This window comes from Lonchura striata, chromosome 7 (genome assembly GCF_050655825.1).
Source record: "Lonchura striata isolate lonStrDom1 chromosome 7, ASM5065582v1, whole genome shotgun sequence".
In the NCBI taxonomy this organism is placed as follows: Eukaryota; Metazoa; Chordata; class Aves; order Passeriformes; family Estrildidae; genus Lonchura; species Lonchura striata.
The window spans coordinates 38,400,643-38,428,642 of NC_140709.1; the positions used below are offsets into that span (position 1 = coordinate 38,400,643).

Consider the following 28,000-nt stretch of genomic DNA (forward strand, 5'->3'; position numbering starts at 1 on the left):
TCTGGCTCCTGCCAATAAACTGATTGCTTTTGTCGGGACCTCTGCTGGACGAGGAGCTGGAAATCAATTTCTGGCTTCCAGAGAAGATCATGCATTCCCGATATCCAAGCTCAAACACTGCATCTGTAGTCATCACTTTTCCTGCACAAAATCCATCCTAATTCGGGTTCAAAATACTTTTCTGACCCTATTCATGGAGTTTAATCTAATCTCTGTTTCAAGTGAGTTACCAGGGTGGATAATTCCCTGTATCCCTGGGTGGGCAGCAGGGATTTTAGTCCCACTAGGCAGAAGTTTTCCTCTTTGGTCTTGCTGTCTTGCTCCCTGTTTACATTCATGTCAGGGAAGAGAAAAAAAAAAAAAAAGAGTACCATCAATATTTGATCTCACGAAAGTGAGAAATGGGTTTACTTTGAACACAGAGGGAGTGTTTTACTGAGCAAGACAACAGCCTCGGCAGTCGGATATATATTACAATTTATATCTCTTTGCTTATGTGGTGTATTTAGCGCTTTTCTTAAAATCCTGTCAAACCGTCTTTTCTTGCTCACGGCAAACGAGGGAAGTGCTGCGTCCTAATTAAGCTGTTTGCCACGAGCAAAGCTCAGCTGCCCAAAATGCTGTGAGAGCAATACAGGACGCTAGTCTCTGGTATTGCGGGGAAGCCAGATGCGCTGAAGTTTTCCTCACAAACTGCTGCTAGGGGCAAAATTTGTGTAATGAGATGAGACACAGAAGAGCGGGCTGGGGAGCGGAGCATCCCGGTGGGGCAGGAGCCACCGCGATGGAGCCGGTCCTCCCGGGCGTGCAGGCACGGCTCCTCCCGGGGATGCTCCGCTCCCTCCCAAAGCCCGTGGCCTGCCTTCCCCGGGGAGGCGTCTGAAGGCTCCCTTTCATTCGCACACCCAGCATCAAGCAGGCAGAGTAAACATCTCCCGTAGCCCCAGCCAGGCGGGCGAGGTCCGGAGCGGCTGCAGCTGCGGGCAGCGCCCCGGGGGAAGGCAGGGCCGCCCTCCCGGCTGGCGAGGAGTCCCCGCAGCCGATAGGCACCGTGCCAGCCCTGCTCGGCGGCCGGCTCCGCGGGCAGGCTCGCCCGGCAGAGCGGCTGCGGTGCTGGCAGGAGCCGGCTGGCCTGCCCGCAGCTCTGCCCCTGCCCGGTTATATGGGCAGCCGCGGAGGTGGGGCTGAGCTCTTCCCCCTTCGTCAGCAGCATCCCATGGTACGGGACAGCGAGCGCTCGGGGAGCGCGAGTAACGGGATCGGCTTCACGTCTCGCCGCGACGAGATGGGCAGGAAGCTGGACCTCTCCAAGCTCACCGATGAAGAAGCCAAGCATGTTTGGGAAGTCGTTCAACGGGACTTTGATCTGCGGAAAAAAGAGGAGGAACGGCTGGAGTGAGTATCTGTTCTCCGGTCCCTGAGCTGGGGGCAAGCCAGCCAAAACCTCGGGTCCCCGTGGGCTGGAGGGACAAAACAACCTGCTGAGGCTGTGGGCGAGGAGGGACGGCAGGAGACCGGGCTGAGGAAGTCAAACACGGTTAATAGATTGATTACGTTATCAGCGGCGAGGTGACGCATTCGGCCAGCAAAGGTGCAAACTGGCGCCGTGCCACCGGCAGCGACGCGGATCGGTGACACCGTCGCACTTTATGGGGACAAATACCAGGAAATGCCTCTGTGAGGCTTGAGGCTGGTGGGGCTCTCAAGGGCAGGCTTCACCCGGGAGCAGAGGATGGGATTTGGCTCCCTTGGTTTTGCTTCATGTGATGGGTCTCGTGTGGTTTGGGCAGGAGTTGTTCAGTGGGTTCTGGGAATCCTGAAAAAATAACTGAGAGGAGTAGTAAAACTATTTTAGTAACTTTAAATACGCAATACCAGGGGCTGTGCTGTCCTGGAAAGGTTTTAGGGGCCCACAGATTGGAGAAAGACTGAGAAGTCACTGGGGCAGCAAATTCTCTGAATTTCCAAATCTTTAGTAGTAAACCTAGTACTACTAGTAAACCTACTAGTAAAGCTATTTTAGTAGACTTAAATACGCAATACCAGGGGCTGTGCTGTCCTGGAAAGATTTTAGGGGCCCACAGATTGGGGAAAGATTGAAAAGTCACTGGAGCAGCAAATTCTATGAACTTCTAAATCCTTATAAACAGGGTGTTGGATGAAAGTGCTGTTTAAAAAATGTTCTGTCAGATCAGATTAAATTTTGAGCATGAGAAATCGCAGGGCTTCAGGTTTTGTTCATGAGCTTCATCAGATGCTGAACTTAATAATGCCTTAACATATTTCAAAAAGCTGCAGTGATCCTCTTCAGGGTCTGGCCAAGTTATCATTATCCAAATGGATGGTCCATGCTCTCAGACTGGATTTGGGCTGTGCTGCACTCCCACTGAGCCCTCAGACCCTCCCAGCTCTGAATTTTATGTGCCAGGGCTGGTGTTGATACCAATGCCTGGAGACCAGGAGCTCATTAGTTCCTCTATCAGATCCGAAAGGAGGGGGGAGCAGTGATAGCCATCCTCAGTTTGGGATATCTGCATCCCCCAAAACCTTTCAATCATGGGACCCTCTTCATTTACACCAATGGCTACAAGAAACTCTCAGTTGTGTATTTTTCATTGCCTTGATTACTTTTTTTTTTTATTTTTTGCCTAAGAAAAGCCAGCCTGCGTGGGAGGCAGAGATAATTCAATATCATCATCTACTGCCTTCCTCTGCTGGTAGCTCTGAAGAGCAGGAAGGAGATCAGACAGGGGTATTTTAAAAAATTATCACCCTGCAAAGGGTGAATGTCTCCCTTGTGATGCATCTAAGCTCAGCCTGGAGGGAGGAGGTGGAGACATACTTTGCAGTGCCCTGCAGCAAAGAATTGGGCGAGGTGAATTCCTTCCTTACTTGACCTTGGCGCCAGACTGGGTTTATCTGGGTCTTCTCTGATGCCCAGGAAGCTTCCAAATTGGATACCATGCTCTGGGAGATGCAAGATGGGAGAAGGTCTTGGGATGCTCCTACCCAGCTGCTCTCTCTCCTCCTAAGAGCCATTTCCCCTGTTTTCTTATTTTTATTTTCTTCTTTAATTGTGCCCTGCAGGGGGCTGGCATTAAGCATTTGGAACTACATAAATTTCTGTACTTTCTGAATAATTTCTGCAACAGACCAGACCACCTGCCTGGGAAAGTCTGCCACATTCCTGAGTGCTGGACGTGGAGCTACACAAGAATTTTCTGCCTGTAACAAGCTGGGACATGATGTGACATTATCGGAGACCCTGCAGCCATTCACTCTGTGCTCTGACCAGTCCCATTTACTTTTCTATTCATTTACTTTTCTATTCACCGGGCTTGTCTCAACCTGCCAGCCTTGAAGAAATGTCCTGTCCAGCCCCTTCTCAGCTTGGTCTTTTTCTTCCCTTTTTGCTGCTTCTCTGTATTTTGTTTTTGGCAGAAGCTATTCATAAACAAGGGACAAAGCTGGCCACAGATGGCACAGGCATGTGAAGGCAATGCTTTGCCCAAAAAATTAAATAATGACCATTTTGAGGGATCTCTCCCTGGTTCTTTCCTGAAACATCCATGCCCACAACCCCATTTTTGGGGGATGGTTCCCTGCATCTCTCCTGGAGCTCTGTGGGTCCAATCCTGCTGCATCTGGCATCCCAACACCACAGATTTATTCATCCTGACGTGAGCAGAGCAGGGAAGGGGCTGGCTGCTGCTCCTGCCAGCAAGAGGAGACAAGAGGCATGCGGTTCCTGCGGGTTTTAAACTGGTTTGGCTGAGACTCTTCCTTCCTTTGGCAGGTCTGGTGGGTGAGGGAGGAGAGGTGAAGGGATCCAACCGGTCTCTTGGAACCAGAAAAAGCAGTTCCAGTAAAATAGATTGGATCCTGCTGGCAACAGCCTTAGCACGGGAGTGGAAAAGGAGTACAGAGTCCAACCCAAGGGTTTTCTATTTGAGGATTTCATTTCAGAAGTCACTTAAATTTACTGCTGGGACATTTGCACCAGTTTGTCCAAATCACTGCTAGGATAGTGAAGGGTGGATTTTACAAACCAGATGCCCAGTTTTCTGTCTTTGTGCTGGTCTGTCTTTGTGCTGGTTTTTACATCTCCCAGATGCAAATGCAAGTGGGTGTCACTCCTGTGTGACCACAAAGAGGAGTGACACCAAAAAATGTGTCTGGCGGTGTGTTGGCTGCCAGCTGGCCAGAAAATGCTTCCTTGGAAAAAAAATAAATGAAAAGCTGAGCCTTAATGTGCAAACTGATTAGGTTAAACAGAGATTGGCTTGCTTGACATGCCTGCCCTTCCCACTGCCAGTCACACCACTGCTCCCAGGGCCAGCCAGGCTCCTGTTGTGGTCACCCCGGCGTCAGTGTGGCACGGGGAGCATCACCAGTGCCTCGTGGTCCACACTGTGATCCTGAAGCAGCCTCTAGACCTGATTGCTTCAGGGTTTTAACCCAAGCTGACCTCTGCTCTGGAAAACACAGCTTCCTAACCCTGTCTAGAGAGAAAACAACTTTCTAGGACCTTCCCTACAAGTCAAACATTTTCCTCTCAGCCATGGCCCCAAAGGCAAACATACCTGAGGTGGTGCATGGCGCGGGCAGCAAACAGAGAGCTTTTGGGCAGTGCAGGGTGCCCCACCAGCCTGGCAGGCATCTCAGGTGTCCCCAGCTGGTGCTGGGGCCTCAGCCTCATGCAGACACTCTTTGCAATGGGGACCTGCTCTGGCAGCCAGGTCTGGATAGTGAAGAAGCCTGCAGGGATGCACTGCCAGGTGAAGGTTCTCTTGGAAAAGCTCTTCCCTTTCACGGGATTGTCACAAGCACCTCTTCCTCTTGCATCCTCTGAACAGCCAAAAGCTTGTTGCATATAACTTCATAAAGTTCTCTGCTGAAATTTTAGTACTGTAGGACTATATTAAAACCCTTTTTAATCCCAGATTTCTTTCCCTTTTTTCCCCCCCTCCTCTTTAAAACTAAGAATTCCAGAAAGATTTTAATTCCCTGCATGACTCCAGGCTTGAAGATTGTGTCATGTTGGGATACAGCCACAGGGTTTGAGAAGAGCTGCTCTCCCGAGGTTCCTGGCATTAATGATAAACACCCTGTGAAACAAACAGGACAGGTTTTGGCACACTCACTTTTTTTTTTTTTTAATTATCCTTGTGGGTCCTGTCCAACTCAGAATATTCTGTGATTCTAATATTAAATTAAACCTAATATGAAACTCCAGTTACCCATCCTGAATCTGGAGCCCACTTTGTTGTTAGCTTATTAAACTCGTGATATGTTATTTATTAGATTTGCCCTACAGCTGTTTCCACAAGCTGCAGACTTGCAGTGGAAAATCGTTCCTGAAATGATTGTGGCATGATGGGCTTTGCCATGTGAGAGTTTGCAGAGAGATGATAACAAACTCCAGTTTTTGGGGGTGTCTCCTACAGGGAGCTGAAATGCAAGATCGACCAGGAGAGTAGCAAGAGAGAGTTCCTGACCAATCAGTCCCACCTCAACGAAACTCACTGTGTGCACTGCCTGCAGCCCTTCAAGTTCCTGCTGAACAGCAAACGGCAGTGCCTGGACTGCCACTTCTACACCTGCAAGAACTGCAGCCGCTACAACAAGAAGGAGCAGGGCTGGGTCTGTGATCCCTGCCGCCTCTCCAGGTGCTGCTCCTCAGGGAATCACAGGATGGTTTGGGCTGGAAGGCACCTTAAAGCCCATCTCGTTCCACCCCCCTGCCCTTCCACTACAGCCCCATCTAACCTGGCCTGGAACACTTCCAGGCATGGGGAAGCCACAGCTGCTCTGGGCACCCTGTGCCAGGGCCTTCCCACCATCACAGGGAACAATTCCTTCCCTATATCCCATCTAACCCTGCTCCTGTGACTCCAAACCCATATCTCGAGTCCCTCTCCAGCTCTCCTGGAACCCCTTTAGGCACAGGAAGGGGCTCTGAGGTCTCCCCAGAGCTTTCTCTTCTCCAGGTGAACACTTCCAGCTCTCCCAGCCTGGCTTCAGAGCAGAGGGGCTCTAGTCCTCATAGCATCTTTGTGGCCTCCCCTGGTCTCATTCCAGTAGCTCCATGTCCTTTTCTCGGGGACCCCAGAGCTGGAGGCAGCTCTGCAGGTGGGGTCCTACCTGACTGGGGCAGAGGGACAGAATTCCCCTCTCCCCCGCTGCCCACACTGGGGGATCAGCCCAGCACACAAGGGGGGTTTCTGGGTGCCAGTGCACATTTCTGGCTCTTGTCAACATTCTCACCCTCCAGCACCCCCAAGTCCTCCTTCCCAGAGTTGTTCAAATCCATCCTCCACCCACCCTGTATATTCACTTGGGATTGCTGCAACCCAGGGGCAGGACCTAGCACTTGGTCTTGTTTAACCACATGAGTTTCTCACAGCCCTACCTCTCAAGGCTGTCACGGTCCCTCTGAGTGTCATTCCTTCCCTCCAGCATGTGACAGCACCACACAGCTTGGTGTGGCAGTGAGCTGAGGGAATACTCAATCCCATTGCCCATGTCACCAGCATGAATGTTAAAGAATTCCAGTTCATGTATCAGCCCCTGGGAACACCACTCCTCACTGCTCTGCTCTGAGGGACAAGGTGATGAGGCTCAACAGAACTTGCCAAAACTCAGCATCCTTTTAGATGAAAGCATGCTGTGTTTTTGTTAAGATACAGCTTTTTGGGCGAGGGTCTGCTCACCTGGGTGTGCCTCCTCTCTTTGGGCAGGATCGTGAAGATCGGCTCCCTGGAGTGGTACTACGAACACGTGCGGTCCCGCTTCAAGAGGTTTGGAAGTGCCAAAGTGCTGCAGTCCCTCTATGGCAGGCTGCAGCCAGGCCAGGGGCTCAACTCTGCCTTTCTGGGTGAGGAATGGCCACTGCTGCTCCTGGGGAATCTGTGCTGCACCACCTCGGGGTACAGCAGTGTTGATGCTGCTCTGAGTGTCGTGGGGTACCAAGACTGCTCAAAACATCTCAGGGAGGAAGCAGAGGTTCAGGGTTCTTCGTTCAATCACAGAGCAGGTGTTTTTGATGGCTTTTCTACTGTTAAGTCTTAAGTCTTTGCCACAGACTGGACAATGTAAGATAATTACAGTTGGAAAACACATCTAGATCATCCAGTCCAACCCAGTACCACCATTAACCACATCCCCAGGTGCCAGATCCATGTGTTTTTTTGAACACTTCTAAGGATAGTGGTTCCACCACTTCCTTGACCACCCTTTCAATGAAAAACATTCCCTAATGCCACATGTTTAATTTTCAAAGTCCCACGTCCTGCAGTTTGTAAGTATATTTGCAGGTCTTTTTTTTCCTTTATTTTTGGTCTTTTCATCGCAGAGCTTGTGGAATTAACCCTGGTTTAACCTGCAGGATAAAGCCAGCCCTCATTTTTTTATCCAAGACCTGATGATTTTTACAACCAACCCGATATCATCCCCTGGCACTGACAAAACTGTGCCAAAATTGGTGAGCTACCTGTCACCATAACTGTTTTCTTCAGAGCTTCGTGGACCTTCCATATTCTGATTTTGGTCCAGGAGTGCATAAATATATGATTATATTAATATAGCATTATTACTAACCAGCTCCTAGTTGTTATTCATAGAGCTCCTACTCCTTGGCCTGTTGCCTTTGGAAACCAACGTGGAGTTTATTCCCATCTTGAGGATCCACAGAAAAGTTTGCACACATATCATTGACATGACCTGATTCAACTGCTCCAATCACTCTTTTAGCCAGGCCATTCATGCCAGAAATAGCAGAAAAAAAAAAAAAAAAAAAAAAAAAAAAAAAATTAATGGACTGAGAGAGAATCCATGCATTGTTTGGACCGAAAATGCATCAGAGCACACAAAACCCAACAAAGCGTGAAGATAACAGTGCCTTGGGCTGCTTTAAATTGAGATTCTAATGCTTTTTTCAAAGAGAAATGATTTTGTTGTTTATTACTTCATTGACACCAGTGAATTGGCTTGACCCTCAAGCAAGCAAGAATCTCTTCCTGGGATGGATCTCCAGCCATCTGCATCTGGCTGTGCCTCCCCCTGCAGCTCCCAGGCATGTTGCATCAGCTTGGGGAAGCAGTGGTGGGCAGCTCTTTGACTTTTAAAAGTCAAGTCCTGTCTCCAAGCATCTGATTTGTTCTCTCTAAAGAGCCTTTTAAACAATTGTTTCTTGTGAGGGCTAGAGAATGAGAATTCCAGTTAGCCATGGCTCTGAGGCTTGCTCTCTGCTTGAGGAACAAGAAGAAAATGTGATTTTTCATTTTTGCCACCATTTTTCTCTTGGTTTAGGTCTTCATGACAGAGTTTATAGCCTGCCAGACATCAACAGTAAGTAAAAAAGGGGATTGCAATAGGGAGCTTGCAGTTCAAGCAAGGTTTCCAAAATCTTTGTCTTCATACCCCCTCAGCTGTGGGCACTTCTGGGGAGATTTGGAGTGGTCAGACTGGGGAAGACATTCCTACACCTCAGTGGAGATGGACTGTAGTGCTTAGCCCCTGCATTGTGATAATCTGGGGTCTCCAAGGGTAGATTTGGATACAACAGGACTTTTAGTTACATGCCAAACTTGAAGTTTGCAAGCACTCATTATCTCAAAGTAATGGGTTGTTGATAAACAGAAGAGCTGGCTGATGGGAGTCAGGAATAGCTCCTGTCCTGAGCCTTCAAGCACTGGAATCACCCAGGTGGACCTCGGGGTGTTTTCTGTGGTGCAGGTGCCCCTTCTCTTCCACATCTGTGATGATGCACATCTGGCAGGAGAATCAATGAGAGGCCAGCAGAAAAAAAAATTCAGGTGTTACTTCTAATCTGGGCTTTTCCACCCCCTGTAAGAAGCATGGCCTCGCCTGCAGGTACACTGGTGTGACCACCAGGGTGGGGACTGACCTGCTGCCTGTGTCCCCTCCAGGAGAGTGCCAGCTTCTCACCAGCTGTGACGCCGGGGATGACAGCGATGAGGAAGACAATGTCCTTCGTGGAGCTGAAGCAGAGTGCTACAGCAGGGTAAGTGTTTGGTTCTGGAGCTGCCACTGCCTCACTCTGTGCCTCTGGCCTGCCCTAGGTGATGGTGGTGGTGGCTTTCCTGTGCCACTTTCAAAACTGGACCTTTCTCTCTGTTTTTCTTCTCTGAGATAAGCTCCTCTCCCAGTTTGTGTAAAAACAGCCATGTCAGAAACATCATCAATACTTGTGCTCTGTACTAGGCGCTCCACTCCTAACACTATGGGCATCACCAATTAATATAAATGTCCCAGCTGCTACCTGTATAATGAGAACCCTGCTTTGGGGTTTTTTTTACTAATGACCTCCCAAATATTCAGAGAGATCTGCCTGCAACATCCTTCCTCTGAGGATGGGGAGATGCTTCAGGGCTCAAAAGAATCACCTGGATCTCTCTCTGAGCTGTAACCTGGCCCATCTTTCCCAGAGTGCCTTTATAAACCAGGAGAGATATTCTCACTCTGCTTAAGGCAGCTCTGCTTGAGCCAGAGGCTGTGGAAATTAGGAACTCACTTTTCCTTGCCTTTAGCACAAGCACACACTGTACCTGGCTCCCTTCAAGCAGGACAGGGTCAAGCCCAAATTCTCTCTGCAAAAAGCAGAGCAAACTCAGGCAAACTAAGGAGAGAAAGGTCCTCCCTCCCCCTTTCCTCAAGGTCAACTGTGTCTTACACTGAATTTGCCTTTCTTGCACTTTCTGTGCTAAAGATGTGCAAGACAAAGCGGCTGCTGTCTGTGCACCCCTTTGATTTCGAACTGGACTCGGATTACTCTGCTCAGTCTCGGCGCCAGTCTGTGCAGCTCTCTCCAGCAGCCAGCAGCCCAGATGCTTTCCAGGTACTGGGAGACTCCTGGGGGGGTTCCTTTCCTTTCTTCCTCCTTCTCCTTGCTTACTACCACTGCTCCTTCAGCCTCAGAGCTCCTTCAGCCGGTGTTGGGAGGCAGTGGTGCCAATCCCTCATCCCCATCGCTGCTTGCAATCTCTTCTTCCAGTTGAAGTCCTTTGCCTCAGGCCAAGTCAGGAGCAGGACATCTGATCCAAGTGAGGATGAGTGCTAAGATGAGACAGCAAGAGGTTCTCTGGCTGTGTCCCTGCACATTTCCTTACTCTCAGCAGACAATAATTTTCTTGTGTTGTCCCAAGGCTAGGGGGCACACCCTGGTTTCCAGCGGGTTCAGTGGTCAAGGGGTTAAATGAAATCAGGTTCTTCTCCCATGTTCCCATCCAGTTTGGGGCTGGGTTTGCCATGTGGTGGCACTGGGGTGCAGCTGGCCAGCAGCTCCATGAGGCCGTTGTGAGGTTGAGATGAATCCCACAGAGCCAGCGTCAGTGAGGGCCAGCCAGAGGGATGAACACTGGCAGGACAAAAACTACAGGAATGCTGCTTGCTTCTACATAGCAGACCAGATGTGCCTTAGTATCCAGAGCTTCTGGCCAGGAGCAGGACTCAGGCAGATCCAGACAGTGCAGTGAGCTGTGCCCTGTGATCCCACCCAGGGCCAGGGGTTGACCAACCCCACCTTCCTGCTCTGGGGAGGAACAAAGATGGGGTGACCCTGGGTGTGGCAAAAGGACTTCCATCCTGAGAGGATTCAGGTCCAGCCTTTTGGGCTCTCGTTTGTCTTTCCTGGTGAAACTGCACTTTTAAAGCATTAAACAGCTCCTTCTTTTTAAGAGTGCTTTGATTAAACTGTACTCTTGGGTAGAAATAGGATGTGCCGAGATCCATAACAACAGCTTAAATAAATCTGCATAATTCCACAAAAAATTATTAGAATTTTGGAGAAATAATTGGATCCCTCTTTTTGTTTGTCTTTCCCCCCTCTTTTTGTAGCAGAATTCAGTGTGAGAGCTGGTCTCTGTCAAACTAGATTTATGGATTACAAATTATTTGAGGAGGTGACTGTTTAAATAAGTAGAAGGGGATGGCATTTTAAAAGATCAGAGAGTTTTGCAGTCTGGCTGAAGGAACTGATCTTGTAAAAATTACCAGTGCCCCCTGGCAGTGATGGGAAGTATTGCTCAGGGTTCAGCAGCCTGGCAAAGCCTTTAAATGGGATTATTAGGAACTTTTATATTTTATATAAATATAATTGGCATTACAAAAGGTCAATCCATTCACATATTGAAGAATAAAGAGAAGAGCTCTTAGTGAAGGTCAGGAGAGACAAGGAGTTGTAGAATGATAGAACAAGTTGGTTGGAGGGACTGCAGAGGTCATCTCATTCCAACTCCTTCCCCTATCCCAGGATGCTGCAAGCCCTGCCCAGCCTGGCCTTGGATGCTTCCAGGGATCCACGGGCAGCCACAGCTCCACACTGTTCTTGCTCTGGGGGCCCCTGAGCTGGAGGCAGCCCTACAGATGGGGTCACACAAGCAGAATCTCTGTGGGCAGCTGCTCAGCAGCATCCTCAACTCTCAGTCCTTCCCAGATTTCCCCAACTCAGCTGAAGATGGCTCCCAGGAGTCCAGGATCACGGATGCAGACCTGGTGTTCCACCATGTCCTGCAGGAGCCGGGGGTGAGCGCTCCGGAGCAGCACTTCAGCACCGAGGTTCGGCTCACCGTCAACGCACGGAGGAGGAGCCTGGAGAGAAACCCAAAGCCTGGTAGGTGTCCTTGTCCAGGTTCCTCTTGTATCCTCTTGGCACAAGTGGCTGCAGGCATTGGACCAAAGTGAAAACATCTTTGGGTTTTTTCTGAACAACCTCAAAGCTACTAAGAGGGTCAACACAAGCTATCTGTCTGCAAAAGGGATTTTTCTTAGGAAAGAATCTGACTGATGTTATTTAGCTGTAAAAGGGCTGATCTTGTACCCAGCAAAGCCAAAGGGGTTGTTCCTAAGGTGTCCATCCCTTTCATACCTACTGGTGATTTCCAGGGCAGAAACTAGATACAATTCCATGGACACTTCTAGAAACAATGGGATGTGTTTCCTGCTGCAGGCAGAGTTCAACTTCTTAGTAAAGGGTTTTGCGGCTGCAGAAAGCTTTGAGTTTTTTGGGGACTTGGACAAGAACTGGAGGTTCCTAAGTGGCATTCTTTTAGCTGGGCAGGGTGCATGGGTAGGCTAAATTATCTGTGGATTTGTGAGTCTATAAATACCCTCTAAGAGGCAGAATTTGCCTTTTACAACCTCTGTTTTCCCTGCAGCGATGGCAGAGCCAGGAGGGCTGGATACTGGCTATTTGGATATTTGCATATGCAAATGTAGAATGTGTCCTGTGTCTCCAGTGGCCTGGCTGTATTTTCAGGACATTTGGGAATGCTGGGTAGACCTTAACATGGCTGTTTAAATTCCTATTCCAAGTCCTGCTGGAGCATCACAGCAGCAAGACCCCCAGCATGTTAATTCTATTTTCTCTCATTGTGTTTGTCTCATTTTAAATTCTCCTTTACACAGGAGACTTTCCACTCTTTTTAAATGCTCCATCCTAGGCTGGTACCTCTCTAGCCTGAGCCTAAACATCTTCCAGCACCTGGGCAGTGCACAAAGGGCAGCATCCAAACCTGGGCTCCCACAAAACTGGGAAGGTAGTAGTGCTTTTTGGTGAGGCTGGTCAGGGCATGAGAGCAAGGATGGTTCTCCCTGTGCCCTGTGTGGGACCCTGCTGTGTTTGGTGCTGTGTGGGCACAGCGTGTGGAGCTGCAGCCTGATCCATCCTGAAACTTGGTCTGGCTTGCAGAAGCACCTCCTGCCAAAGGGTAGGAAGTCTGAACTGGGGAAATGCCTCATTATTTGCTTGTCTTAAGGATGGATGTCCAGGAAGGAACTCCAGGGAGTTGATACCCTGTGAAGGCTGACCTAGAACAGAGGCTAGACAGAAGTAAAGAATAAAGTAGGAATTTATTAGAAGACCTTAATGGTTACGCCTTGGGCAGCACAAGAGCCCAGCTAGGGCCACAACCAAGATGAACCAAAATGGTCACAAAATGGACAACAGGTCACAGGGTCTCTCACTTTTTTAAGTTCTGTTCTATTTGCATACTGGAGTTGATTGTCCAGTTACAGCTTTAGGTTATGAAGTCCCATCCTGCTTGTTTTTCTCTCTTCAGTCCACATTGTTTATGCTCTTGGGCCTGGGATTTGGATCATTTGTCCTTGGTCCCCAGCTAGAGAAGGAATTGTTTTGTCTCCCTACTCTGTGAAGAGAGCTCACCATTCCCTAATATAAAGCTCAGAAGTACACACTAAAGCAGCACAGAATGTGAAAAATAGAAAAGTTAAAACCTGAAGCACCATTGTGAATGCCTTGTACCTTTCTCTGCCCAAGGCATCCCCTGGAATGAGCCGCCCCGGGCCCGGTACTCGGCCGACATGGACACGTCCGATGAGGACGTGAGGGGAGCCCAGCTCCCAGCCCACCACTCCAAACGCCGGAACAGAGCCTCCTCCCAGGAGAACATCAGCCACTCCTCCAACCAGGTACCAAACTGACACCCAGCCCATGGCCATGTCCCTCTTGTTGCCGCTGAGGTGGTTTAGAGGAGAAGAGAAGCAGCAATGGCCAGCTGGGGTGCGCTTTTCCATTCGCAGCAAAAAGAAAACCAGGCACTGCTTGGTCCTTCCATGCTGCCATCACAGTAACAAACCTGCCTTTGTTGCTGCTCATTTTCCAGCTTGTCCTTATTAATCTGAGTTACTTGTGGGTTCTTGTGTCTCCAGAAAGGCTTGCTTAAATTGAATGTGCCAGTGCTTAATAACCAGATGGAGGTCTGGAGATGGATATTTAATAAGCACCCAAGATCCTTCTCTTCCTCTGCAGTGTGTTCCTGCCTCGGTAGGACTGGGTCAGGATGATCTGTCACATACCTCTCCTGAGTGATGGTAATGGGAGGGGAACTGTCTAAAGAAAGGTGTCAAACAGGATCTAAGCTTGTGTTTTAATTATCAAGCAAGGACCTGCTGTGCCTGGTGCTCCCTTTGCCAGTGGTGGGCAGTGAGGATGGTAAAGCTGATCTGGTTCCTCAGATTCCATGAGCAACAAAATGCAGGGTGGTGCTTGGCTACAGATGCAGGGGCAGAATCACTTTCCAGTCTCACAGGTGGTAATCTGGCATGTCCTGGACCCCTCTTTGGGTAATTAATTTGAGATCTGTGATTACAACCATCCCTCAGCACCACACTTCATGTGCCTGGGTAGGCAAAGCTTCTCTTTGCCATTTACTTCTGTGGGAACATGTCTTAATTAGCAAATGCCTTTCCTTCCTCAGCCAGCAGTAAACGGGAGAACCCTGGACTGGGTGTCCTTAATGAGGCCACGCTGTGTTAGGCATGAAATGTGCACCACGCTTTACAGTGGGGAAATGGGCCCAAATTCCTACCAACGCCTCCCACGACTTCCTCCAGGAGCTGGGAAAGCTCCCACATCGGGCTGTGGTTTGTTCCCTCACACCTGGAGGACGGCTGGTGTGGAGCCTTGTCACCCTAATGGTTATGAGGCATCTTCTCACTCCCACTTTAACCGCATTTGCTCTTGTGGCAGCGTTGCTAATTAGCTTAAATAGCTCCTCATCCTCTCTGCCCTTTGTGCTGCTGATGTGTTTACAGCCAGCAACCATCCTCCCACCCGGCCTGCTCCTCACCCAGCTCTAACTAATCAGGGGCTGTTCCCTAGTCCTGTCACTCCAGGAGCTGAAGGTTCAAGAACAAAACTTAAAGAAAAACTCTATTTAAAAAAGCACTTAAACTTGATTAGACATGAAAAGAAACCCTGAATTGGTACCTGTGTGGGTCTTTGCCTTTAGGTTTTTAAAAGTCAGGTAGCAACAGGACCAAGCCATAAGGAATAGCTCCAATTTACCAAGTTTGTCCCCAGAAGCCATTCTGCTGTACCTCAAGGGAGCTCAGTGGTTCTGGATTCCCAAAGCTTTGATGCTGCCTGGCTCCCCTTCTTTACGTAAAGCTTCTGTTAGGGGCTTGGGTAGAGTAACCTGTCCTCCCTGTCAGCAGCAAGGGCTAGTTTCCCCTACCTGATGTTGTGGGCTGTGCTTTAAGCTTATTCCCCTTGAATGTTTTAATGCAGAGCACAATTTGCCAGCCTTTGTCATGTTGGGAGAAGTGCAGGGTGAGCCAGTCCCTGATGGAGATGTGCCCCAATGGGGTGACCACCCTGCATTAAAGCCAGCCTTGACTGGGAAGGAGAATGAAGCTTTTCAGCTCCTAGCCTGGTAGATAGCCATCAATATCAACTGCAGCCCGTGCTTTAGGCTCTGATCTCTCCCAGCCTCTTCCTTATGGAGGTAGGGCAGTGGTGACTCCTGGTTTGTCACCATCTCTGAGGCTGATGGCTCATCAGAGGCTTCTCATTGTCACTGGGAGCCCTGCAAGACTCAGGCCTTAAAGAGGACTGAAAAACCACTTAGCAATGGACTGAAGTGCTTCCTGCCAGGGGGTTTAATGCTACTTGGAGATGCTTTCAGTTCGGGGTGGTAATGACTGCTCTGCTCTCCACGGTACCAGGTTTTTATATTCAGCTTCCCTTAAGCAGATGCAATCATCCCTAGCTGTTGTGAGGGTCTAATTAATCAAAGGCTGACAAGAACAAAAACTAAGTGAGAGGATGGAAATTGTTACCAAAACAAAGCCCGCCCCTCACATCTCTTTGTTGCTACCTCTGCTTACTGCTTTTACTGCTTGCTCCCCTTTGAATGGGCAGAAGCCACTCAGAGCAGCAGTGATGTACTGGTAGTGTCATAAAACAGGCAATATTTATCATCATTTATGTTTTATTTGTCTGGATCAAAGGAAAGAGACTTCATTTTTTTTTTTCAAAGAAAGAAAAACTTCAATTTCTAAAGTGTTGGCGGGGGGAAGGGAAAGCTTCCTTTAATGTTTACAGTGATCATAGATCATAGAGATGTTTTGGTTTAAATGGATCTGAAAAGTATCTCATTCCACCCCCCTGCCATGGGCAGAGACACCTTCCACTGTCCCAGGCTGCTCCAAACCCTGTCCATCCTGGTCTTGGACACTTCCAGGGATCCAGGGGCAGCCACAGCTTCTGTGGCCACCCTGTGCCAGGGCCTGCCCACCCTCCCAGGGAAGAATTGCTTCCTAATGCCTAATCCAAATCTACCCTCATCGCAAAGAGTTCTTGGTTCTTGAGCACAGGAGGTAATTTCTCTTTGATTTTCAGGATTCTGCCTGTCTTTAATTTCTCTGCCCTTCTCTCCACATCAATGCACAGAGAAGTCAGAAAATTTCAAAGTGGTGGGGAAAACTTTAAGGTTCAGTTTTTCTACTTGGATTTTTTCATGGGGAATTCTTGCCCTCTTCCCCCTTCCTTTCCACCACTGTGTTGGCAGGCATGTGATGGGGTGGTTACAGCTTGAAAAACATGTTAGTAGAAAGTGAAAATGGATGTTGACTTAAATTTGGGGCAGCATGGGAATGATGGTGAGATGGGTGGCTTTATTATAGGTTCGTGCTTTTATTGGTGATGGGGTTTTACATTCACCGCATTAAAGCTCCAGATGCTTTGGTGGGAATTGCCCTGTGCTGGGCTTGGCATTGCTTGGAGTTTTACAGATCTGAGGTTGCTCTGCACCTCCTGGAACTTACTGGAATTTTTAAGACATTACTTAAAGGATTTTATTTTTTAATATCTTTTAACTCTGCCCACGGTGGCAGTGTCCGGCTGCTTGCTTTCCTCTGCTGGTTGCACTGTTTCCTCACTGTCCTGGCAGTGGTGGCTGGTCTGTTCTCTCCTCCTTTTCCCTCTCTCTCTGTCTCTCCCCTTTCCTGTAGATCCATGAACTCAACACTCGCATGTCCGCAATCGAGCGCGTGCTGAACCGCTTGGAGGAAAAAATCCTGACACGGCCTGACGAGGTAACTGGGCAGGAATCCTGCAGGGATGGAGTGTGGGCTCTGCTGCTCCCTTCCCCTGGCCACTGCAGAGCCTTCTATGAAGCAGCCAGCACTGCAGGGGTAGACAAAAGCACGGAAATATTTAGGTTGGAAGAGACCTCTAAGATCACTGAGCCTAACCATTCCTCTACCACTGCCAAGTCCTTCACTGAACCCTGTCCCTAAGTGCCACAATGACCTGGGCTGTTTGAGTTCACCCCTCTGTTTTGGCCTTGGAGGCTGTTCTCCAATTCCAGGTGATGGAGTGCCTTAGAAAACATTGCATGGCAGGGCAGAAACTGCAGGAAATTCAACCCATTTAGACCCTGTGCAAACCAGTGCCTTCCTTGCCCCCTCTGCACAAGGAAAATTTGGTTTAAGGCTGATACTTCATGAAGTGCTAACTTGAGGAGTTTTGTTAGGTGGTGTCTGTATCTGCAGAGCTGTGACAGCTCATTTGAAATCAAGGGACACTCAACTGGCGCCTATGAGGAAGGCACTAGGTTATTGTGACTGTGAGAGCTGAGTCAAGGAGCATTTCTGTATCTCTTCTGAGCTGCCCTGATCTTGCCACGCCATCAAACTTGGAAGAAAGCAGCTAAATTAAGTTAAAGCTGAGCAACAGTGTAGAATATGTGAATACTTAGCCTGCTTAACATTGATTTTTGGGTTTCTAATTTTAGACTGTGCACTCTTTTCCTTCATGTGAACCCATCACCACTCTGGCAGCTGATGGCTCAGTAGACTGGATGGTGACAATTACAAGCAAAGCCCCCAAGCATGGATGAAACAATGCAATTTCTCCATTTTTTTCTAAATTTCTCAGAGGGGGATGACCACAATTTTAATCATTCAGGGTTTCCATCAGTAATCCCAACAAAGGGAGTAAGAGGTTTTCACAGTGTCAGGTACCCACACTTTATTCCCATATCCAGGGCTAATCAGAGCACAGGCACTGGGTCTAAACATCTGTGGGACAGGCTGAGGTTAACTATAAAGCAAAGCTTTCCAGAAGAAAGGATAGCAGAGCCCTGGAATAGGTTGCCTGGGGAAAAGATTGCCTGCTGCAGATGCTGCTGTTGGAGGCTGGTAAAAAACAGCTCAGACAAAACCCCACCAGGTATGATGCAGGTAATTGTATTCCCATCTTAATGCAGGGGTCAGCAAGTTCAGGAACTTCTGGAGATCTCTTTCAGTGCCTGAGAGTTTAACAGCTACCAGTCTTCTCCAGCTACCATGAATTGCACCTAACAACGGGGGTGGGTGGCAATTTGCCATTTGTCTTACAGGGAAATTTGATGTGTGGGTTCTCATCCCAAATGAGATTATCCAGAGGTTCCAAAAGTTACCACAGGGAGTGGCAATTCCCATGGCTGCTTGCCTCTCCCCGGTGGGCCTTGTTTCTGAGTTGCTGTGATCTCTGCCCTCAGAACCACCAACCATGCCATGATTCCTAACTAAAATGTGGTGATTTTTGGCCCCAAATCCCTCATGCCCACCTTTTTAAGGATGGGAGAAGGGCAATTTTCCATGGAGAAAACCGAGCAGGTTCTGTGCGTGGGGAAAATGGGAGTGGAAGTTCTTTAGGTCAGGGGTTTGTGTTCCTCAGGGAGGAGCTGGTGCACAGCTGGCTGGGCTCTGCTGTTCCCTGGTGTGGTTTGAAACCCCTCTGTGGTCACACTCCTTGAGCTCCTCTGCTTGCTGAGCCTGGCTGGAGCCAGGCAGGCCCCGTGTCCACCACAGGAGGGTCTCACACCTTTCCCTTCTTCTGCTCTTCCAGTCTGCGGCCCCAGAGTCCCACACTGATCCCGATGCTGAGGAGGAGGAGTTGAAGAGGAAGCTGGAGGAGTTAGCCAGCAACATCAGTGATAAAGAAGTCTCTTCTGATGAGGAGGAGCGTGAAGAAGAGAAGAGAGCAAAGAAACCAGAGATTAATTCCTCCAGCAACGCTGTGGCCAGGGATGTTAGAAAGGTAATCTGTGCCCTACCACCCACATCATTTCAGGCTGCATCCATGATTCCTCTTGCTCTCGGTGGTTTATGTTTTACACCATGAAAACGTGACTCTTCTTCTGTCCCACAGCTCCACCAGGGCTGTGTCTGTGTCTGCTTTAACAATGTCAAGGGATAGGGAAATGCCAGGGTGTTAGATATGGACATTTCTCCTTGTAGGTTCTCCCAGTCTCAGCCAAGAGTCAAAAATAAGGCCTCTGAGAGTTCTTGCAGGCTACTGCCTGTCATGGAGAGGTACACAGCCTCCACATCTACTTAAAGGAGTTGTCCCAGCATCTGGAAGTCACTATGGAGAAGAGTCCTGGGGTGGGAGAAGAGCTCAGTGATGATTTAGTACCAGCAGCCTTTGTCAGGCACCTGCTACAGCCTGAAATGCCTTTTCCACACCTGTCAATGCAATGCTCCTGAGACCCTAAATCCCACTTCTACTCTGCTAGATCAGCATCTCTTGCATTTCCAGCTCTGTGCTAGCTCCTATCCCTGCTCCGTGGTGGGTGACCCGTGGGGACAGGGATCAGGGAGAGGAGGACAGATCACAGCCGTGTGTCTCCAGTTGTGCAGAGGTTCCAAGGTGATCCATTAGCACAGATGGAGAGGTCAGCACTCCCTGTTGGGTCTCTGTGGGCTGGTTTGCTCATCCCCTCCCTCCTGCCTTGGCTGGGGAAGGGGGATGTGTGCATTTGCTCCAAAATACTGGCAAAGGGAGGAAGCAAGCACCACACCTCTCCTCTCCTCTCCTCTCCTCTCCTCTCCTCTCCTCTCCTCTCCTCTCCTCTCCTCTCCTCTCCTCTCCTCTCCTCTCCTCTCCTCTCCTCTCCTCTCCTCTCCTCTCCTCTCCTCTCCTCTCCTCTCCTCTCCTCTCCTCTCCTCTCCTCTCCTCTCCTCTCCTCTCCTCTCCTCTCCTCTCCTCTCCTCTCCTCTCCTCTCCTCTCCTCTCCTCTCGTGGTGACTTTCATGGTGCCATGATGCCTCCCTTTAATGTGCATTTGCTCCTCCCAGCACAAAACCTGGTGGGTTTGGGCACCATTTGCTGTGCTCTCACTGCCACTGGAGCAGCAGTGCATCCTTACCCACAGCATCCTTTACTGCCTCCTTTTTCCTGAAACCTGCTTTCAGATAGTTGCTGCAGGCAGACTTAATTTCTCCTAGATTGAACAATCTGCATCATCTTAATAACTATTTCTAACTAAGTGCAGATAAGTGGTAACTCTCCAAGCCAAGGTGACTTAGTTTCTGTGTGAGCTGCTGGTCTGCAGCAAACAGAGGCTTAAACCCTGAACTGTTTGTGTGGTATCAGTGTAAGATTTTGGTTCCTTATAAAATGAAGCCTGGATCCTCCAGATTTGCTACTTTCTTTGCCCCAGGCCCTGCTATGAAGCAGGGAGGGGTATTGAGATAGAAATGTTTGCAGTAGCCAGACCAGCCTTGGTTAAAGGCTGTCAGAATGGATGATGTTTGACAACAACATGCAACAGATCCAGGTTTGGATTTTCTGTCATTCTGAGGGATTTTAGATGTGAGGTTCCTCCAGTCAAGAGGAAACCTTCTGAGTGGGGGAGCACTGTGATGGAAGCACACAAACCTAATGGAAAATGTGAAAACCTCTGCTGTACCATGAAGGCACCATAAAATGATAAAAATGTCATCTGGACAGAGTTAGCTGGTTTTCTGCAGGACAGCTTGCTCGGAAATATGTGCAGCTGTAAACACAACCAGCACATATGTCACCCCCATCTCCTTGGTTTCTAGGGAATTATCAGCTGGGAGAGACGTGATGAGTTTCTTGGGCCCATTTTTACCTTGTTTAGCATCTCATCAAGCCAAGGGCAGCACTTAGGGGCATGATTGCCATCAGTGCACCTTGGGGTGGGAAGAGAGGGCATAATTAGCCCCAGGTTCTGGCCTTGTGGCAATTCAATCATTTTATGGGGTCAGGTTGTTTTTATTCTTTTGCCACAAACTCAAGGAGTTGTTTGCATCCCCGCTCAGGCCCACTGAGGTGTAAAGCAATATGCTGCAATTAGATCTTAACTGCTGCATAACCTGGTAGCCAGCTGCTTTCAGTGAGTGAAGCATCCCTCCATAACCTCTTTTCCAAGCCTTTGGAGGTGACCTCTTTTGTCACAGCCATCCTGCAGAAAGCAGGGGCTGAGATCAAAGCTCTGCTGCAGCCATCGGATGGAGAGCCCTTCATCAGCAGTGTAAGCCCCTTAATTGCCACTCCTCCCTCTTCCCACAGCTCCTGGAGGTCTGATGCCCCTCTCCCTCCTGGCTTGTGCTGCTTTATACACCACATTCAAATAACATCCATATTTTTCCCTCCCCTCCCTCCCTCCCTCCTGTGCTTTGGCTCTCGCAGAGGTCGTCGGCTCAGGCTTTGAGTGAGATCACGGCCAAAGTGCTGAGAGCCATAAACGCCACGGAGGCAGCGGTGTGGGAGTCGGTGCATGGACAGAGCCAGGGCTGTGCCCTCCCTGCAGGGCAGCTTCCAGGCCTGCCAGATGGGAGAGAGGTGGCCGAAGTGTACCGGGAGCTTGAGGAAAATGTAAGGCTCCCCAGAGCTTTTGGGCAGAGGAGGGGGTGGGAACACAAAGGAATCGCCCCCAAAATTTTGCTTGTTAGGGGGTAGGTCAGCACTGAATGGATGGTCAGCAGGAAGATTTAAAAAGTCTGGTCTTAGAGGATGGTACAACAGCAAAAGAAGATGCTGTGTCTTGTGGCTTTCCTTCCCTTGGTTCCTGGGTGATGAATGTGGTCCCCACCCTGCTGTAGCATGGCTTTGCTGGACTTCAGCAATCCCTGCTCCAGCAAAACTTGTGTCCCATTCCCTTCAGCTCCTCCCCAGCACTGTGTGTTTCATCAAGGGGTTTATGAGCAACACCCCCTCTTCACTGAGGCTGCTTGTGCCTGGGGCTGATGGGCCCGTGCAGGTGGCAAGTTCACAGCCAGAGCTCAATCCCCCTGCAAGGTTTGTGTGACCCCGGAGCACTGACAGCTTTTTTAGCCACCATAAACACGTAGGAATTGATTCCCTGTGGAAACGTTGTGCATCCACAGTGCCCTGTGCCAAGCTCCAAAGAAAGAGTTAAAAGAAGAGTTGGATCACCATCTGGGTGGTCGGATTTTGCTGTAGGGAATGTCCTGCAATGAGGAGCAGGGTTTTAGGACACACTCTGTGGCTCATCTCTCACAGGGGAAAGCTTATAAGTAAAAGCAGGGAGCTGCAACACCTGGATGCTTTCTGGCCAAATACAGCATCCCAGGGGAAGAGGGTTGGATGCATGAAGATTTTGGGGTTCCCTCTCTCCAAGAGAGGGGATAGGGCTGGGAAGGACGTGAACTTGGGGCTTAGTGCTGCTGCTGCTGTCAGCTCGGGTCAGGGTGGGTAGACAATGGCCCTGGGAGATGTGTGTCATCCTGCCACTCCCTCGGGGATCCTGGCTGAGTCAGGGCTGGCTGGCCACTCTGTCCTCCTCTGCAAGGCATGCCACCCACCTTGGAGGGCACTGAGAGAGTCTGGTGGGCCAACAACAAATCTCTGTGACTCAGGCTGGGTGCTGCATGGCCTTAGGATTTGCACTGGGATGGGTGGGACCCTGGCAGTGTGGTGCTGTGATTTGGGTGGATGGGCTGTAGTTCAGTGCATGCAGAGAGCTCCTGCCAGGCAGCTTTGCACAGTGCCCAGCCCAGGGAAAGCTGGGAGGGCTGGAGAAGCAGCAGCTGCCACAGCAGTACCAAGATCTTGGGATCAGTCAGCAGAACAGTGGCCACATCTGATCATCTGATGGGACTGCATGCTGATGTGTTAATGTTTCCTGAGCTGCCTTGCTTGGACATGTGTCCTCGTAGTTACCTGGGAGGAGACAAGTGGCAGTAAAACCAGAGGGTTTATTGGGATAGATCCTTTTACCCTTCTTCTCCAGGCAGCAAAGTCTGTCCTACTCTGACCCTGCTCCCAGCAACACAGACACCCTTAAAACAGACTGAGCAGGTTTGGAGAGTCAGTTTGTGTCCTTCCCAGCTCTGCCCTCACAGGACAAAGCAGCCTGATCTGGTTTGCAGGTACCTGCTCTCCCTCTGAGCACACAGCACAAAGCACTGCTGCTTCTCGAGCAGGCCACTGAGTTTTGGTCCGTCCTTGTGTTCCCACTGAGCCTCTTACCACTTCACACTGTTGGTAATTGCTCTCAAAAAGCCAGGGAAGGGAGAAAATGAGAAGAAAAGCCATGTCAGAGCTGACTGGCACTGTCTGTGCTGCAAGGCAATAAGGCAGTCAAAACAGAGTGGCAGGAGCTGCTGCATCTGGGGCCGCAGTCACAGAGGAGAGGAGAACTCCAAGGAGATTAATTCCTCAACACAATTTTTCCTTTTGCTGTATTTCAGGTGTACCTGACTGCTGGAAAGACCTACCAGCTTGAGAAGACCCTGAAGGAGCTTGAGGAAGGGGCTCAGCACAGCGGCACTACTGACTCGGAGCTGTCAGAGCTGGAGGACAAAGTGGCCTCAGCAGCTGCTCAGGTGCAGCAGGCAGAGAGTGAGGTGAGGGCCTGACCCTGACAGATGCTTTGCCTGGCCACTGATGGCAAACAAAGCCACTGATGGATCCTCCAACCACCAACTGTGTATTTTCTCCTCCTTCTAAAGATATCGGATATCGAATCCCGGATTGCAGCTCTGTCTGCTGCAGGGCTGACAGTGAAGTCTGTGGAAAAGGCAAAGAAGAAGTCGAGTGTGCAGGTGAGCGTGGAGGGTGGTGGCTGTGATGTAGCTGCTCCCCTGAGCTGTAGCTGCTGTCCCTGGATGCTGGGGAGGGCTGCCTGGCTTGCTGAGCCATTCCCAGCTCTCCCCGTGCTGCCTGGTGCTCTGCCATGGCAGACTGAGGTGTCTGCCTCCTCTTGCACCCCCAGAGACACCTCTGCCTTCCTCTGTCCACAGGCTGCCTGTCTCCATTCTCCTGGTCCTGCCAGCAGCAGTCCCGGGGAGTCTTTGGATGACATTAAAGTGAGTGTGTGTCTAATCACAGGCTGTGCCTGTGGCACAGCACCAAGCCTGGACACAACCAGGGGGCTGCCATCAAAGCAGTGGCCTCAGTGGAGACCTCTGCCCTCCCATCCCTCACCCACAGCAGGCTGCTGCCTTTCTCTTGCAGGCAATGCCCGGACTGCAGAGGTTCAGGAGGAAGTTCAACAGTCCCCTGGAAATCACCAGTAAGGCCCATGGCCCTGCCCATGGCAGATGGGCACCCGTGGGTGGCTGGGCTGGGCTTTGGGGGATGCTGCTCCTCTCTCTGTCCCCCTCTGCATCCAGCTGTGGGTCTGCAGGGGACTCCCCTTCCCTGTGCTCACGGGCTGCTGGTAGGACAGCCACAGGGGACACCTGTGGTGGGTAACTGGGAAAGGAGGCAGGGCTGGGGGCAGTGATGGGACAACAGGGATCAGGCTGAGGTGGCTGAGTCCTCCAAAAACCAGGACTTCTCTGCAGCCACAGTCCAGGGGGCCACCTATGTGCCTTCATCCCCTGGATTGTTAGGTCTCAAAGCCTCACCTAAGCCTATCCTCTCTTCTGACAGCAATTTCTCCCTTGCTTGGCCACCCTGGGGAAGGTCTCCTTCCCTGGATGGCATGTCCCACCCCTGGAAGTGTTCCAGGCCAGGTTGGACAGGGCTTGGAGCAACCTGGTCTAGTGGAAGGTGTCCCTGCCCATGGCAGGGGGTGGAACAAGGGATTCCAAATTCCTTTCAACACAAACCATTCCATGGCTCTGTGAATCTGTGAATCTTCACCCTGCTGCCCACCTGACTCAGCCACTGGTCTCTGCTGGGGGGCAAGAAGGCCTCCAGGGCCCAACTATGGACAAACAGCAGCTTGGGAGAGCTTCAAAGTAAATGGTGGCCTGAAATTTGGCACAGCAGCTGATGTGGTGGGGGGACAACCACTGGAAATGCTTCATTCTGACCAGTATCAGCGAAACCTATTAGGAAATTTCTATTTCTCTCTTATCTCCCCTCACAAGCTTAAAGGCAGAAAGAGTGACTCTCCCTCCAGGTAATGGAAGATGAAGGGAGGGAAGGGAAGGAGGATCATATATTGCAGAGGTAGAGCAGCATTCCCCCATTCACAAAGACAATTAACAGTGCTGTTCCCCAGGCTGGGCTGGTAGGTGGAACGGTCCCTTATCCTCATCCTGAGGAGGAGTCATCTGCTCTCCTTCCTGCAAAGGGCAGGCAGAGAAAGGCAGCCCTGTGAGGAGATTGAGGGAAGTGCAGTGGGGACAGACGTCACCAGGCAGACCTAATCCCCCATGCCTGGGCTGGGCCAGGGCTGATTGTTCTCCTGCTGGCCTGCCTGGCAGGGACTTGGAAATTGGGCCTGAAAAGCTGCAGCTGGTGGAAGGTGGTGGCAGAGGACAGGAAATGAATTAACAGGTCCAGGGGGTCTCAAGGCTGGAGCAGTGAGAGCTGAGAGCTTCTTCCAGGCTGGGGTTTCGTTGTACCACAGAGCTTTCCAGAGTAGAGGCTGACCCAGCTCACGCAGGGCTCTGGAAAGCTGAGTAGCAGCAGCTCTCATCTCCTCCTTACCGAAGGAGGGATGCATCCAGACCTGCAGCCAGAGGGGGATGAATCAATCCCGAGTGACTTGGTGGGTCGCTGAGAGCTCTGGTGAGGTGGGTGAGGCCCTGCTGCCCAGCTCTCCTCCCTCCCTGCAGGTTTTGACGACTCCTTTGACCGTAACTCGGTGTACCGCGGCTCGCTGACGCAGAGGAACCCCAACGGCAAGAGCAGGAGGGTGGAGCGGCTCTTCGCGGTACGGACCAGCCCCGGGGCTGCTGGCCCGGCTCCTCTGGCACCTGTCCTGCCCCCTTTCTCCTCAGGCTGGTGCAGCCCCCAGCTCTCAGTGCTGCTCCCTCCGTGCTGCCTGGTGAGGGCAGGAACGCCTGGGCACCACCCCTGAGGCCGGGGATGAGAAGATGAACATCTCTGAATTTCCTGCGTGGTCTGTGGGATGGGGCAGGGACTCACCCGTGCAGTGGCAGCCAGGAAGGGACAAGGAGATGCTGGGTTGGCTCAGGGTGGTGTGGACACGGTGGTGAGCTGAGGTTTCTCCTTCTTGTGCCCTGCAGAAGCCTGTGATGACCCACCTGTCCTGAGGAGAGGGGACCTTCCTGCTACAGCATTTCAGTGAAGACACCAGACCTCAGCAAAGCAAAGCCTCGGACAGCCTTCCCTGCAACACTTTCTCCTCCTTCTCCTGAGCCCCTCTCTCCCTGAAACCCTGGACAGAAAGGAAACCAGAGGCCATGGGCAGGAGGCTTTGCTGGGAGTTGATGGGAAGAGGAGCAAAGCACTGGGGTGCAGACATGTGGTCAGGGGATCTCATGGGAGGATGCTGGAATGAGACCTTGGGTTGGGGCAGCTCTTTGGTACTGGGTCAGCCAAGGGGACCAGAGAGGTGCAGAGCAGGACGACCTCCCTGGGGGGAGCTGGGTGTCAGTGTGGCATTCAGCACAGGGCAGGGACAGCCCTCGCTAGGCAGAAGCTGTCAGTGCCTGTCCCTGCTCTCTCCCAGGCTGCTGTGAGCAGGGACAGAAGCTGACAGTGAGTGTGGAATGCCCTTGGGGTAGCCCAGGTAGAAGAGGGACCCGGGCATCCCAGTGCAGGAATTCACATCCCAATGCTGGTCCCAATTCCCTGCCTTGTCCCGTGGAGCTTTGCTTCCCTGCCCTGAGCAGCAAAGGAGGATGAGATCAGTGCTGGTCCCCTCCCCAGGGAGCACTTGCTCTTTGCCCCAAGCCATGCAGACACCCCCTGAGGCTTCTGCCACCAGCCTGAAGCAGCTGTGGCCATCAGGGGATGGGAGTGAAGCGAGGCCTGAGGGGAGTGGTGGCAAGAAAAGTGGGAGGAAAGGCTGGAGGGCTTGTTGGGGACATTGGCTTGCTTTTTCAGCTCTTGAAGACATCTCCACTGCGTGTGAGGCTGTCTCAGCAAGGGTGAGACAGAACCCCAGCACGCAGGGTGTAGGTGCTCCTGTGCTCCACAGAGGGGTCAGCCCCTGCTAAGATGCACTTGGGTGGATGGGCATGTCCCCTGTCCCTGGTGATGGCATTGTGGAGCCTCTTAGGGCCACCCCATCCTTAGGCAGGGCTGTGATGACCTCCAGGGGTTACAGCAGCCCTGGGCCCCTGGTGTCAGCCTGCCCCAGCTCCCCCAGGACATTTGTTTTCCTCCAGTATTCAACTCTCCAGTGATCCCAGTGGATCAGTACTGGCCCCACACCCATTAGGATGGGCAGAGGGTTGCTTTCTCTTGCAGGTCCCTTTAGAAGAGTTTTTTTTTTTGTTCAGTTCCTGTCCTGTACAGCCCCACTCTCCTCCCTCCCCGGCGGGCGAAGGGGGGAGGATTGCTCACAGCTGGAGCAGGGACATCAGCCCAGTGCTGAGCTTCCCCTGCATGGCCACCCAGGCTGGATCATTTTAGGCAATTCCTGTACATCTGAGCTAAAACCACTTTAATTACGAGCAGTAGGGTGAGCTCTCAAGCAAGTAACACTCATTTGGCTTGGTAGGAGTAGAGGCTGCTAACTGCCTAGGAATTGGTCCTGTGGTCATCCCAGAGAGTATTGTAAGTCCACAGTCTGGGCTTCCCAGCTGGAAACAAAACCAGTTTCTTAATTTAAAATTAAATCCTTGTGGCCTGAAGCTCAAAAGGGTAAGTGCAAACCTCTACTCTCACAGAAGCTCCCAGACACTGCGGCTTCACTGGATCCAGCCAGGGGCTGTGCTGGGATGGCAGCTCCTGGGCTGGAAAAGGGAGCTCCACCAAGATCATCCACAGGGTTCGCACCCACCTTTCTGGCATCAGGGTTCAGCCCTCACCCCAGCCCCATCTCCTGCTTGTCTGGTTCCAGCCATGACTCCAGTCCTTCCACACCTGACCCTGTGGAGGAATCCTCACAGGGAACCTCAGCAGTGCAGACCAAGGCATCGTTCAGTAGCCACTCAAGTTGTTCTTTCCTGGTTTCCTGACCCATTTGCCTGTGTAGCAATTATAATAAATGTTCACTAAATCATGCAATAAAGCAAATTTTGTGTCCAGAACCACCCACCCATTTCCCAG

At 50.8% G+C, this 28,000-nt stretch overlaps 1 protein-coding gene across 9 annotated transcripts; it reads left to right on the top strand.

Moving 5' to 3' along the window:
- Positions 1-895: 895 nt before the first annotated feature.
- Positions 896-27,988, top strand: MLPH (melanophilin). 9 transcript variants are annotated; one of them, XM_085585578.1, is made up of 17 exons: positions 896-1,395; positions 5,448-5,669; positions 6,741-6,877; positions 8,311-8,349; positions 8,931-9,025; positions 9,731-9,859; positions 11,446-11,632; positions 13,298-13,449; positions 16,774-16,857; positions 18,656-18,847; positions 21,248-21,433; positions 23,272-23,427; positions 23,533-23,625; positions 23,824-23,889; positions 24,038-24,095; positions 25,594-25,691; positions 26,008-27,988. In XM_085585578.1, the coding sequence occupies exons 1-17, from the start codon at positions 1,163-1,165 to the stop codon at positions 26,032-26,034; spliced, it is 2,154 nt and encodes a 717-aa protein (XP_085441704.1). In that variant the 5' UTR covers positions 896-1,162; the 3' UTR covers positions 26,035-27,988. The 9 variants fall into 9 exon arrangements, with proteins under 9 accessions (XP_085441704.1, XP_077641339.1, XP_085441705.1 ...); XM_085585580.1 differs by having other exon boundaries at positions 900-1,395; positions 11,536-11,632; XM_085585583.1 differs by having other exon boundaries at positions 1,180-1,395; positions 5,426-5,669.
- Positions 27,989-28,000: the final 12 nt, after the last annotated feature.

Coding starts and splice junctions, on each gene's coding strand:
- MLPH (XM_085585578.1), top strand. CDS start 1,163: ATGGGCAGCCGCGGAGGTGGGGCTGAGCTCTTCCCCCTTCGTCAGCAG. Junction 11,633..13,297: donor GGAGAGAAACCCAAAGCCTG/GTAGGTGTCCTT, acceptor TCTCTGCCCAAG/GCATCCCCTGGAATGAGCCG. Junction 18,848..21,247: donor TGGCCAGGGATGTTAGAAAG/GTAATCTGTGCC, acceptor TGGCTCTCGCAG/AGGTCGTCGGCTCAGGCTTT.